Genomic DNA, 12,990 nt, shown 5'->3' with positions numbered 1-12,990 from the left:
AAAAAAAAGTATTTTTACCATTTTACACATTTCTATAGAAGAATCAGTGGGCAAAAGGATGTGTAATAAGATTGCTAGAAAGGTAGTGTTTCTGAGATGACCTTGCCGCTTGCTCACAGCTTTGTCCAGAATGGTTCGACCTTCGTGAAGCACCTTTCACTGGGTTCCGTCCAGATGTGCGGAGTGGGAAAGTACCCTTGTCTGCCTCTTCTTTCTCCCTCGCTCCTGGATGTGCCCTGCAGGCTAAATGAGATCACGAGGGAGAAGGAGCAGTGCTGTGTCTCCTTGGCTGCAGGTAAGGACGCGAGGCAGCTAAATGTAAAAGCCCGTAGTGCTCAACAAGGAGAATGCATGGAAAAATGGTTTTCATGCCACTGTTTAGTAAATTGCTCACCTAATAGCTGCTTGCTCATGATAACTAACCAGTAAGAACTCACATGTGTTTTTGTGGTGGTCGAGTAATCCTTTCTTTTGCAGGTATCTGTTAAATTCCAGTTCTTGTCATTTTAAATATCTTTAATTAAGTACTGTTTCTGTGTGTTTCTTTCCTAATTCTTAAAAGTAAACCAACATTGTAGTTACAAAACATGTTAAATGATTTTTTTAAATTACATCTTCCTTGTTTGTCAAGTACTTTTAGCCATATCTACTGACACCGTCTCCTGCAACTTGGTTTAAAACATCTGTGGAAATAAGGTGCGCCCAAAGGAAGCCTCTTCATGTAATAAACTTCCAGTGTGTTTTAAAAAATATCAGGTAGTTGAGGCCCATTGCTTCTTGGGGGTTTTGATAAAGTGAAGTGTAAAGTTTACAGCTTTTGAAATTAAACTGAAATATATAAAATATAGCGAAGTAGTAATATCTGTGTGACTCCCTTGGCTAAGTTTAAGCTTTCATTGTCATTGGCTCAGGTATTGCATTGGCTCAGACTTTGTGATATCAATGCTATATATTATATATAACTATTATATAACCATATGCTGTATATATTATATGTATAACTATATATAGTCATATAGCATATATGCTATATATCTAGTTATATATAGCTATATACATATATATTGTGTAAGATAAGTATAGCACTATCAATCTGTTATGAAATAATGTGATATTTGGTGATAAACTTTCACTGTAAATAAATTAATAAACATTTAATTAAATACATTGAACTAATAATTTTATATTTAGATTTATTTATTGCCCTTAGAATCAGGGCAGAATCTTTTAAAGTATGTGTTTAATTATACTGTCATTTTATATGTTAAATATTTGATCTCTAATTTTAAGCTTTTAATTTAAAAGACAAATTAAAACCTGTTCAGCTAACAACCCCCCTCTACCTCTGGTTCTCAGGGCTTGACTGTAACTAAATTGTAGAATTCTTGCTGAACACTGACTTTAATCTCCTTTGGGTCACAGGTGCCCTTTAGAATCTTATATGACCGTAAAACCTCATCCCATAAAGCTGACGTTAAGTGCAGACATATATTTCAGTGTAGAGGATTTTGGAAGGTTCATGGGCTCCTTCTAATTTGCTCTTTTCTGTAAGCCTAAAGTCTGTGTTGATGGAGTTGATGGGATCAAACATAATGCTCTGATTGACACATGACTCTGTTGTCTTTCGCCAGGCTTGCCCCACTTCTCTTCTGGTCTCTTCCGGTGCTGGGGGCGGGATACTTTCATTGCACTCCGGGGGATGCTGCTGGTCACTGGACGCTACTTAGAAGCCCGGTAAGAGCCTCTGCAAACCGCATGCAGTTTGCGGCTCCATGTTCCCTCTTACCCATCTACTGTCAACGTTTGAAAAGTATATTTTCCTTAGGTGTTTTATTTTTTATTTTGTGTGTGTTTATATGTGTGCAATCACAGGCATGCCATGGTGCACATGTGGAGTTCAGAAGACAGCTTGCTGGAGTTTTTCTCTCCTTCCTCCATGTGGGTTCCAGAAACCCGATTCAGTGTTAGGCTTGGCAGCAAGCACCTTTGCCCACTGAGCTATCTCACAGGCTCCAGATTTGAAAGTCCTACTTCATATTCTTGTTGAGGTCACTAGATTCCATGATAGGTCAGATCTTCTTCAGTATTTGTGAATTTATCTAAAAAAAAAAATTAGAACCATTTTCTCTCTTCATAAGAAAGTATTGTTAGCTGGATATGGTGGCACACACCTTTAATACCAGCACAAGGGAGGCAGAGGCAGGTAGATCTCTTATGAGTTCAAAGCCAGCTTAGTAGTATTCATAGACAGTTTCAGGTCAGCCAGAAATACTTAATGAGGTGCTGTCTCAAAACAAACAATAAATTGGGAAGCTGGCAAGATGGCTTAGTGGGGCAAGATGCTTGATGTGTAAAGGTACTGGCCATGCAAGCTTGGTGACCTGACTTCAGTTCCTGGAACCCACATAAAGGTAAATAAATGACTTCACAAAGTTGTTCTCAGACCTCAGCACATATTCTGCAGCACAGATATGCACACACACTAATAATAATAATAATCATACTTTTAAAAATTGGGGAAACTGGAGAGATCAGTACTTAAGAGGATCCGTGTTTGATTCTTAGCAAACACATGGCAGCTTACAACCATCTGTAACTCCGTTTTTAGGGGATCTGTCACCTCTGGCCTCAGCTAGCATTGCACCAGGAAGGCTGGCATACATGCAAGCAAAATACCATACACATAAATTAATAAAATTTTTGTAAATTTAATTTGGAGGGCTGTTTGCTTACCTATTAGATCCCCTAAGTAAATGGCTTAGGAGTTAGGTATAAAGAATCAGAATTCAGCAAAACACAGTGGCAAAGGCTTTTGCCTGTGGCGTGGAGAACTTCTGATGCTGTTCATATCCCCAGCTGACAATGGCATCCTCCCTCTGTGCTGTATGTGGGATGGTCGGCATACTCACCGTACTCTGCTAAATGATGGATGCAGTTACAGGACCCAAAAATCTCTCTGCCACATGGAAAGCACTCCATGACGGCTGGGGGCTTTTTACGTTGCTGTAGCGGCCCCCACCCTCAGTCATCACTTTCTGTGCAGTTACAAATTTCTGTCTCTTAGTTTTGCATTTGGCCATCTAAGTCATACATTGTCATCCTATGGTCCACCACTTTTTGTGTGGCCTATAAACAAAACTAGAATAAAAGCTTCCTATGGCACTATTGAAAGATAAGTATTAGCCAGGTGGTGGTAGCACAGGCCTTTAATCCCAGCACTGGGGAGACAGAAGAAGGTGGATCTCTGAGTTGGAGGCCAGCCTGGTCTACAGAGTGAGTTCCAAGACAACCAGGGCCACACAGAGAAATCCTGTCTCAAAAAACAAAACAAGAGGTGGGGAGAGGGATAAATGTTAAACTGAGATATAATGAGGCCTAGCCTTCTTCAGTGACCTTTGCTAGTCAGACCTCACATGTAGATACAAGCTGTCCCTAGAGTGCATCCATCTCGCAAGCCAAGTTCTCATTTGTACTGGAATAATACCATAGAAGATAAACCGCCATCTGTCAGTTATTAATGTGGATTATAGTTGGCGTCTGCTGTTGTTGTTTTGGGTTTTGTTTGACTTGTTTCTTTGTTTTAAAGCAGGCCCTTACCATGTAGCCCTAAATAGCCTATAACTCAGCCTGTAGGTCAGATGACCTGGGACTCACAGAGCTCTTCTGACTTGTACCTCCTGTGTGTTGGGATGAATTATAGTTTTAAGGCCAGTTTCTGTCCATTTGTTTTCTTATGTATTTACTTTGTTCTTGACACCTACTATTTAAAGTAATAAACTGCATATTAGAGGTTTACTTCTATATGAAAATAACATAGACTTCAAACACAGAAATTGGGGGCTAGAGACATGGCTCAGTGACTAACGGCACTCACTGCTCTCGAAGAATTCCGTTCCCAGCACCCACATGGTAGCTCACAACCGTCTGTAACTCCAGTTCCAGGGATCCATCACACTTCTCACCCCCATGGGCTCCATATACACGTGGTACACATATGCACACACAGGTAAACACTCATAAACAGGCAACAAAAATAAATACATCATTTTTAAAATAGAAGCTAAAGTAATGGCAGCCCTTATAAATTTGCAACTGGGAACTGACTCCAAAGATGACTAGAGAGAAAAACTGCTCTGGGAGCTTGGGCATCCCCCAGACCCCTGAAAAAGAGACTGTTTTTTCCCTTCAATTTTATAAGTGTTTTCATCTCAAGTGATCCATTTATTTCTGTTGTTTTAGGAATATTATTTTAGCATTTGCTGGTACCCTGAGGCACGGCCTCATTCCTAACCTCCTGGGTGAAGGAACTTACGCCAGGTACAACTGTCGGGATGCCGTATGGTGGTGGCTGCAGTGTATTCAGGACTATTGTAAGATGGTTCCAAATGGTCTAGACATCCTCAAATGTCCAGTTTCTAGAATGTATCCCACGGACGATTCCGCACCTTTGCCTGCTGGTACACTGGTAAAGAGCATTTCTTAACATAATTTTTAATGAAATGTGACTTTATTTTTAATGTAAAATATTAAGAATCCAAGTCATAAGGATTCAATTATCAAAAAAAGTTGAATATGAATCTTTATTTAGTGTTGACACCGTGAGAGGTCGCAGAGATTAGACTTGCTCCCCGGTTAAACACAGACAGCCTGGGAGCACAGGAGCTGCTGCTTTCCCAGCCCCGCCTGCTCCTTACTTCCTCCCCAAGGGGGGCATTTATCTAGTAATGCATATATATTACTAGAGTTGGGACTTAGGGGAAAATAAGAGTAGAATCCATTTCTAACAGAGGACGCATTCTTGCTGTCTCCAACAGGACCAGCCATTGTTTGAAGTTATACAGGAAGCTATGCAAAGGCACATGCAGGGCCTTCAGTTCCGAGAGAGGAACGCCGGCCCCCAGATAGATCGGAACATGAAGGACGAGGGTATGTAATCCACCCCATAGTTAAGACTTAACGGTGCTATTTCTGATCTCTCCAAGCTAAAAAAAAAAAAAAAAATCAAGGTTTATATCTTTTGTCAGCCAATTTTCAAGATAATATTGGCTTTTATAATTTATTTTATGTACGTGTGTGTGAGTTTTTTACCTGCAAGTGTATGTGCCATGTACATGCCTGCTGCCTGCAGAGGTCAGAAGAGAGCAGCAGAGCCCCTGGAACCGGAGGCAGGGATGGTAGGGAACCACTGGCCATGGAATCCGGGTCCTCCATAAGAGCAACAAGTATTCGTAACTGCTGGGCCATCTCTCCAGCTCCTGGGGTTACAGTTTATAATCACAATGTTAGTATAGTTTTTTTCTGCCAGGTATGCACATGCCTGTCATGGAGCACAGGAGGTAGAGGCTTGACTGTCATGAGTTCAAGGCTATCCTGAGCTTCACTGTGAAACCTTATCTCAAAAATATAAACAGGAAGCCCAGCGTGGTGATGCACACAGGTTTATAGTCCCAACACTCAGAAGACAGAGCTACAGAGTGAGTTCCAGATCAGCCAGGGTTATAGAGAGAAACCCCCTCACAAAACAAAATAAATAAATAATCAAACAGAAGAAGGAAGAAAAAAATTATAGTTCTGAGAGTTGTTATATGCCAGCCATTATAATGATGTCTTTACCAATGTTATTCCTACTTAACTCCTGAAAACATGAGTAATGAATTACATTGGACTTGAGAGATGGTTCAGCAGTTAAAATGCATGGAGAACAAGTGAAAGAACTGGAGTTCAGATCTCTAGACCCTATGTAAATGCCAGGTGAGCCTGATAATTCCAGTCTCCGAAGGCAGAGGCGCGGTATCTCAGAACAAGTAAGGCAGCTCCAGAGGCCATCTCACACTGGGGAGCTCGGTCTGATTGAGAGACCCTGACTGTACAAAGGTAGAAGAGGAAGCAAGGAAGATTTGACATCAACCTTGGGCCTGCACACACTTGCGCGTGTGTGTGTGCACTAGTATACACAGGGGGACACATGCATGCACTGTACAGATAGAAATACCTGAATTAATTTTTTAAGTAAAAGAATATGTTACATTACTCTTAATTTTTACAAAATGAAGGAATGGAAAGTTGGCTTCTCAGAGCTGCTGGGTGGCAAAGGAAGAATGTCACCCATGGTTGCTTCTGTGTAGACGAGGCTAGCCCCAGCACCTCTACAGTGCTGTATTTGTATATCAACTTAAAGTAGTTACACTCTCTTAACTCATTTGCCCTAAGGCCAGCCAGTACAAGGCTGATTATCTCATTTCCCCTCGTCCCTACTCACTTTGGGAATGGTTTTGATGACTTTGGTGTATATTTACTTTTTAATTGTAATTTTAAAAGAATTGCAGATTGATAAAAAGTTGTAAAAATGATAGATAGGGTACAGCAAATCCTTCCCCCAGTCTTAATATAACTGAGATAATCAATCAGAATCAAGAAATATGATGCTACTAACTAGACTGTAGACCTCATTCATTTCCACCAGTTCTCATATTAACTCATGTTGGGCTGTGTGTTCCTGAAACCACTAACATATAAAGATGCAGACCTAATCCATCATCACAAACATTTTTCTCTATCCCACCTGGGTCTTACTACTAATCTCTGCCTCCCTACACTGTCATTATTTTGAACATATTTATAAACTCATTGTTTGTTTATTGTTTTAAGACCGCTTTCTCTATGTAGCTCTGGGTGTCTTGGGACTCACATGTAGACCAGGCTAGTCTTGAACTCACAGTGATTATCTGCCTCAACCTCCTGAGTGCTAGGATTAAACTCTTAATTTTTACAAAATGAAGGAATTGTGTGCCATATAATAAACTGTGCCATATCCCTAGCTTTGAAAATATTATATAAATTTGAATACTCAGTATGTAACTTTTTTTGACTGATCAAGATAGGATCTTGCTATGAAGCCTTAGCTGGGCTAAAAGTGGCTATGTAGACCAGAGTAGCCTCACTCATGGTGATTTATTATGTATAGTAGTAATACACAAATATTTATCCAAGCTATTTGGTAACAATCCCTGATATATTTTTATCCTTCTCTAAGAGAAGTCAATGGAAACAAGATTCCAAAGAATGTTTTATGGTATGTCTAAGACGTTTTAGGGTTTTGTTGTTGTTGTTGTGAAACATTTCAACTTTAAGTAAACAAAATAATTTTTCCTTTGCATTGGGCATTGAAATGAAATATATTAATATTTTACTATATTGCCTTTTTTGTTTTTTTTTGTTTTTTTTTTGGTTTTTCGAGACAGGGTTTCTCTGTGGTCTTTTTTGTTTTGTGTGGTTGGTTGGTTGGTTGGTTGGTTTAGTTTTGGGTTTTGTTTGTTTGTTTGATTGTTTCTTTTTCAGATAAGTTCTCTGTGTGGTCCTGACTGTCCTGGAACTCACTATGTAGACCAGGATGGTCTTGAAACTCACAGAGATCTGCCTGCCCCTACCTCCCGAGTGCTGAGATTAAAGGCATGTGCCACTATACCTAATTTTAAAAAGTTTTTTTTAAATATGTAACCTTTTGTAACTTCTTCCCTAAACCATTTTGTCTTAGGAACTCATCTGTTTGTTCCATATACATTCTGTTTTTTATTTAAAGGGCAGAGCATTTCCTAGTGTACACACGCTAAGCCATCTCTCCACTTATGACTTATGATTTCCTCGTGTACACACTCTAAGCTGTCCCTCCACTGAGTAGTGACTTATGATTTTGCTAATGTAAGCAGTACTTTAGAATGAACATCATGTATACGTGTGTTTTCTTGAAGGAGAAATAAAATTTACATGTATTTATTATTATAAAACTTAATGATTTTTAGTTCCTTTCGGTTTTTTTTTTTTTTTGCTTGTTTTGTTTCTAAAGAGTCTCATTGTGTGGGCTTACCTAGCCTCAAGCTCACTGTATAAGCCAGCTTCAAACTTGTGTGATTCTCCTGTGTCGACTTCTGTTGACCTGTGCAGAACTCTTCTGTTTAACTTGGGATCTGAGGACCTGAAAGAATGGGGTGGACTACAGTGTAACACTGTAGACACCTTATTTCAGTTTCAGTGTGCTTTTATACACAAATGTAACAAAGAAAGCAATAATCAGAGGAAGGTTTGAGTTCAAAAAATATGTAAACAACCATCAGTAAGCTCCTACTAAGAATGAGCAGAGCTGCCCTTTTTCAGAACGTTCTCAGGACAGACCAGTTTAAACACCATTTCCTGGCACATTCTATTGATTATATCTGGGGAAGCACGAAAGCAAAGCCGAGGCCATATGCAGATTCAGAGCACACTGAGGACAGCACTCAGCACGTCCTTTCACCAGACTGGGTTCTGTAGCTGTGTTCTGACATCCAACAAGAATAAGCCTGTCTTATACACTGAATGTACATGTTTGTCATGAGAAGCACAAAATCACGTCCAGAACAACCAGAGAACAAGAGGCACTGAGGTAACAGGCTCTGCCTTTCTCCTGGAGCCTCTGTCACAGCTCCCCACGGCACTGTTCATCACGTGTCATGGCCGTGTTCAGACACCCCTGCCTCTGCCTCCTGAGTGCCCGGGTTACAAACCTGTGCCATCATGACTATTTTATACGTGTTTGTTTTGCTTTTTTTAGGTTTCAATATAACTATAGGGGTTGATGAAGAAACGGGATTTGTCTATGGAGGGAATCGCTTCAACTGTGGCACGTGGATGGATAAGATGGGAGAAAGCGACCAAGCTAGGAACAGAGGAATCCCAGCCACCCCGAGGTAGAGTTCATTTTGGATGCTTCAGCAGTGATGCTCTTGTGATTCCAGTTCTTTTTGCATACACACTTACTCACGGAATCTTTTGTTACTCACCACAATCTCTGCATCATTCCAGATCCTTCTCTTCCGTTTCCTCCTCAGCTCCTCCCTTCCTTTCCCCATTATACAGATTAGCAGCTGTCTTGGGCTAAGTCATCAAGGAGAGTGACCTGGTCTCCTCCAGGAGATCTGGATTTTGCACCTCTGCAAGAATCTCAAACATTTTATAATTCATCATCTTAATGGTTAAGACATTTTCTTTAAATTAAAAAAAAAAAAAGTTACAGGGCTGGAGAGATGGCTCTTCCAGAGGACCTGGCTTCAATTCCCAGCACCCACATGGCAGCTCCTGACTATCTGTAAATCCAGTTTCAGGGAAACTGACACCTTTACACCAATGCACTTAAAGTTAAATAAATCACAAAAATAATTCTTTAAAGAAATTGTTACAGTTATTTGTGGAATGGAGGAAGCACATGTGTGTTCACGCCACAGCACACGCATGGAGGTCAGCGACCACTTGCGGTAGTCAGTTTGCTCTTCCCGCCATGGGGTTCTCAGGTCATCAGACTTGGCACCAGGGGCCTCCACCTGCTGAGCCATCTCACCAGCCCTGGCTAAGACATTTCCTAATCCAAACTTCATACAATGTTTAGATTTTATTATGCCTATCTTTACAAGTATGGAAAACAACTAGTTGAAATTGATCTTTTAAAAATGTTTTTTTTAGCTGGGCAGTGGTGGCTCACGCTTTTTGATCCCAGCACTTGGGAGGGAGAAGCAGGCAGATCTCTGTGAATTTGAGGCCAGCCTGGTCTACAGAGTGAGTTCCAGGACAGCCATGGCTACATAGAGAAAACCTGTCTCAAAAAGCAAAAAAAAAAAAAAAAAAAAAAAAAGAATGTTTTTTATTGCCAGATGGTGGTAGCACACGCCTTTAGTCCTGTACTCAGGAGGCAGAGGCAAGCAGACCTCTGTAAATTCCAGGCCAGCCTGGTCTACATAGTTAGTTCTAGGACAGTCAGGGCTTTCTCAAAAAAAAAAAAAAGCTTTTATTTTCTGAACCTTTTATCTCTAGCTTTGTTATTTAAGGAGTTTTCATTTATGATTTCAGAAGTTGTCAACAAATACCAGAAGTTTTTTTATACTGAGTGAAGCTCAGAAGCTATTTTCTAGTTTTTTAAAATAAAAACTGATGCGTCTGTGTGGGAAGGTGCATGTGTGTGCAGGTGCCCTTGGAAGCCAGAAGAGGGCATCTGATTCTCCAGAACTGGAGTTACAGGCACGTTAGAGCTGCTCACTGTGGGTGCTGGGAACCAAACCAGGCTTGGGTAAAAGAGCAATATTTGCTCTTAATTGATGAGCCATCTCTCAAGCCCATAAGCTATTTTCATATAAAAGATTTTTATCTTCAAACAAATCAGGCATACTAAATAGAAAGACCTTGTCTCAAAACTAATAAATAAATGTTAGGAGGGGAGGGGCTGGTGAGATGGCTAAGCTGGGAAGAGAGCTGCCTGCTGTTCTTGAAGTTCATTTCCCAGCACTCAGGGCAGGAGGCTTACAACCTAACGTAACAGCAGTTCCATGAAATCCAATGCACTTACGGACTCTGTGGGCATTCACACATGTGCACATTCCCATGGAGACACACATGTATACACAAAGTAAAAATATAAATGTTTTTAATGTTAGGACCATAATCAGTGCGAAAACAGTAAGGGAAGAGCTTTCTTATATGATATAATATGTACTGCTTATAAAGTGAAGAGGTGGGGACAGATGGTTGCTTATATGATGCGTTGTTCACCAACATTTGTTGATGGTGGTTTGTTTGCTTTAGTTCTGTGTTACCCCAGAGACTTCCTTAATGTTAGACAGACCTTCTACCACTGAGTTACATCCCCAACCCAGAATTACTTACTGAATGCCCTTTTAAATAATGCTTAAATAAGTTCAACATAGAGAATAAATCTTTTTAATTTTAGAGATGGATCTGCTGTGGAAATTGTTGGCATGTGCAAATCTGCTGTTCGTTGGTTGCTGGAATTGTCCAAGAAAAATATTTTCCCTTACCATGAAGTCAGCGTGAGAAGGCACGGTAAGGTGGCCTGTTTTACAAGGAGCACACAAGGCACTAACCTTTGTTTCTATCATCGGGCTGAAGACCCAAAATTTTTTTTTTAAATATTTTTTTAAGATTTATTTATTTATTATGTATACAACATTCTACCTCCATGTATGTCCACACACCAGAGGGTGCCAGATCTCATTACAGATGGTTGTGAGCCACCATGTGGTTGCTGGGAATTGAGCTCAGAACCTCTGGAAGAACAGCCGGTGCTCTTAACCACTGAGCCATCTCTCCAGCCCCTCTGGAACAATTTCTATACAATAGATATAATGTTTGAGCTACCCACACAAGTTTAAACTTTGTAAAAAGTAAAAAGAATTAGGTAAAGCCAATTGTATTTTTAATTCAATGAATGTGAAATGTTCAACGTGTGATGAATATGAAGTTATTCCTGGGCCCTTTACATTCTTTTTAGGAGAGGCAGCTGGTCTTTGAACTTATGCTTTCATCCAAAGTAGCCACATTTTCCAAAACATAAATAATGTGTTTCACAAGTAAGCTAAATATGAGGTTTTAGCAATAGTACTTGGGATATTCTTAATGTCTACAATTGCCATGTCTTATTGCTTTTCAGGAAAAGTTGTAACAGTTTCATATGATGAGTGGAACAGAAAAATACAGAACAACTTTGAAAAGCTGTTCCATGTTTCTGAAGACCCTTCAGATCCTAATGAGAAGCATCCGAATCTGGTTCACAAGCGTGGCATCTACAAGGATAGCTATGGAGCATCAAGTCCTTGGTGTGACTATCAGCTCAGGCCTAATTTTACCATAGCAATGGTCGTGGTAAGCCATGTGTTACTTTCAAATTTCAAAAATGTTATCATACCTATACTATGGGATTTTTTTTCCCTGTTTGGTTTTCAGCTCCCCTTAACCATGAAAAGTTATTGCTTTCTGGATAATTGTATATAGTTTCAGGAATTAAGTAGGCATATTATCTCTAATCTATAACATTTAGTGTCAAAAACAGAAAACAATGGGTGATGAGAAACCAAGTGTTTCCTAGTGTTTGTGTATAGGACAGTACTTGGTACCTGTGCCACACACTGGATGACTTGGGCTGCTTCTGTTAGCCTCAGCCCTCACACATTCCCCCTGAAGGCTGTGGGCGTTCGTACTACACAAGCAGGTGCCACAAACAGCTCCCCGGTGCACAAGTTGGAAAGTTGTGCACAGGCAACTTATGTTCACTTTTGGTCTCCTTTGCATTTTCCTCTAATTAGTTCTATTTAGATAAGAATGTTTTAAATTATTAACTTGTGTATTTGGTATTATATAGTATTGTTAATATAAATTATCATAGTAATTTTTTTTTTTTTTTTGGTTTTTCAAGACAGGGTTTCTTTGTGGTTTTGGAGCCTGTCCTAGAACTAGCTCTTGTAGACCAGGCTGGTCTCGAACTCACAAAGATCTGCCTGCCTCTGCCTCCCAAGTGCTGGGATTAAAGGCGTGCGCCACCACCGCCCAGCCTATTTTATTATTTTGTGTAGGGGGTGTTTTGCCCACGTGTATATCTGTGCACCATGTACATGCAGTGCCCCCAGAGGCCAGAAGAGGGCATCAGATCCCCCCACACCTAGCATGACAGACTGTTTTGAGTTAACCATGTGGGTGCTGGTAATCAAACTTGTGTCCTTTAGAAGGTCTCTTAACTACTGAGCCATCTCTCCATCCACCTAGCTAAGAATTCTTGACTGTTTTGTTGTTAAATCTCAATCTAAAGATGAACCCTTAAGATCAGTAGACTAGGAAAGCTTTGTGTTTATCCATGCCTCCCTAGGTGTGTGACTTTGTCAAAAGGATTGCTAAGTATCGTGGTATGGAAGTGCAAGCTTGCACAGAGATAGCTTTGGTTTGGTTCATTTTTCACATCATTTTACTATTAAAGTGGATGCAAAATGTTTTCCCTTTCCGCATAACACAGGAAAGTACTTCCACTGTTGGAGTACAAGTTCTGAATTCATTATGGCCTGTTGAAATAGGAGCGGCGGGGCTGCGTCCCCCGCACCCAGCCGCCCACATGGCTAGCTTAGCTTATGCCCCGAAATAATTACACGGAAACTGTATTCTTTTAATCACTGTCTGACCCAT

At 40.3% G+C, this 12,990-nt stretch overlaps 1 protein-coding gene across 1 annotated transcript in view; it reads left to right on the top strand.

The window, feature by feature from the left end:
* The window catches only part of Agl (amylo-alpha-1, 6-glucosidase, 4-alpha-glucanotransferase), a 57,782-nt gene that overhangs the window by 36,586 nt on the left and 8,206 nt on the right, over positions 1–12,990 (top strand). The window contains exons 24-30 of the mRNA XM_026784033.1: positions 120–295; positions 1,632–1,734; positions 4,240–4,465; positions 4,815–4,926; positions 8,588–8,723; positions 10,751–10,863; positions 11,471–11,682. Coding sequence (XP_026639834.1) covers positions 120–295; positions 1,632–1,734; positions 4,240–4,465; positions 4,815–4,926; positions 8,588–8,723; positions 10,751–10,863; positions 11,471–11,682 — 1,078 coding nt within the window. The remainder of the gene's footprint in view (positions 1–119; positions 296–1,631; positions 1,735–4,239; positions 4,466–4,814; positions 4,927–8,587; positions 8,724–10,750; positions 10,864–11,470; positions 11,683–12,990) is intronic.

Source organism: Microtus ochrogaster, chromosome 21 (assembly GCF_000317375.1).
Source record: "Microtus ochrogaster isolate Prairie Vole_2 chromosome 21, MicOch1.0, whole genome shotgun sequence".
Lineage (NCBI taxonomy): Eukaryota > Metazoa > Chordata > Mammalia > Rodentia > Cricetidae > Microtus > Microtus ochrogaster.
Note: the sequence above shows the minus strand (reverse complement) of the source record. Positions and strands in the feature narration are given on the sequence as shown.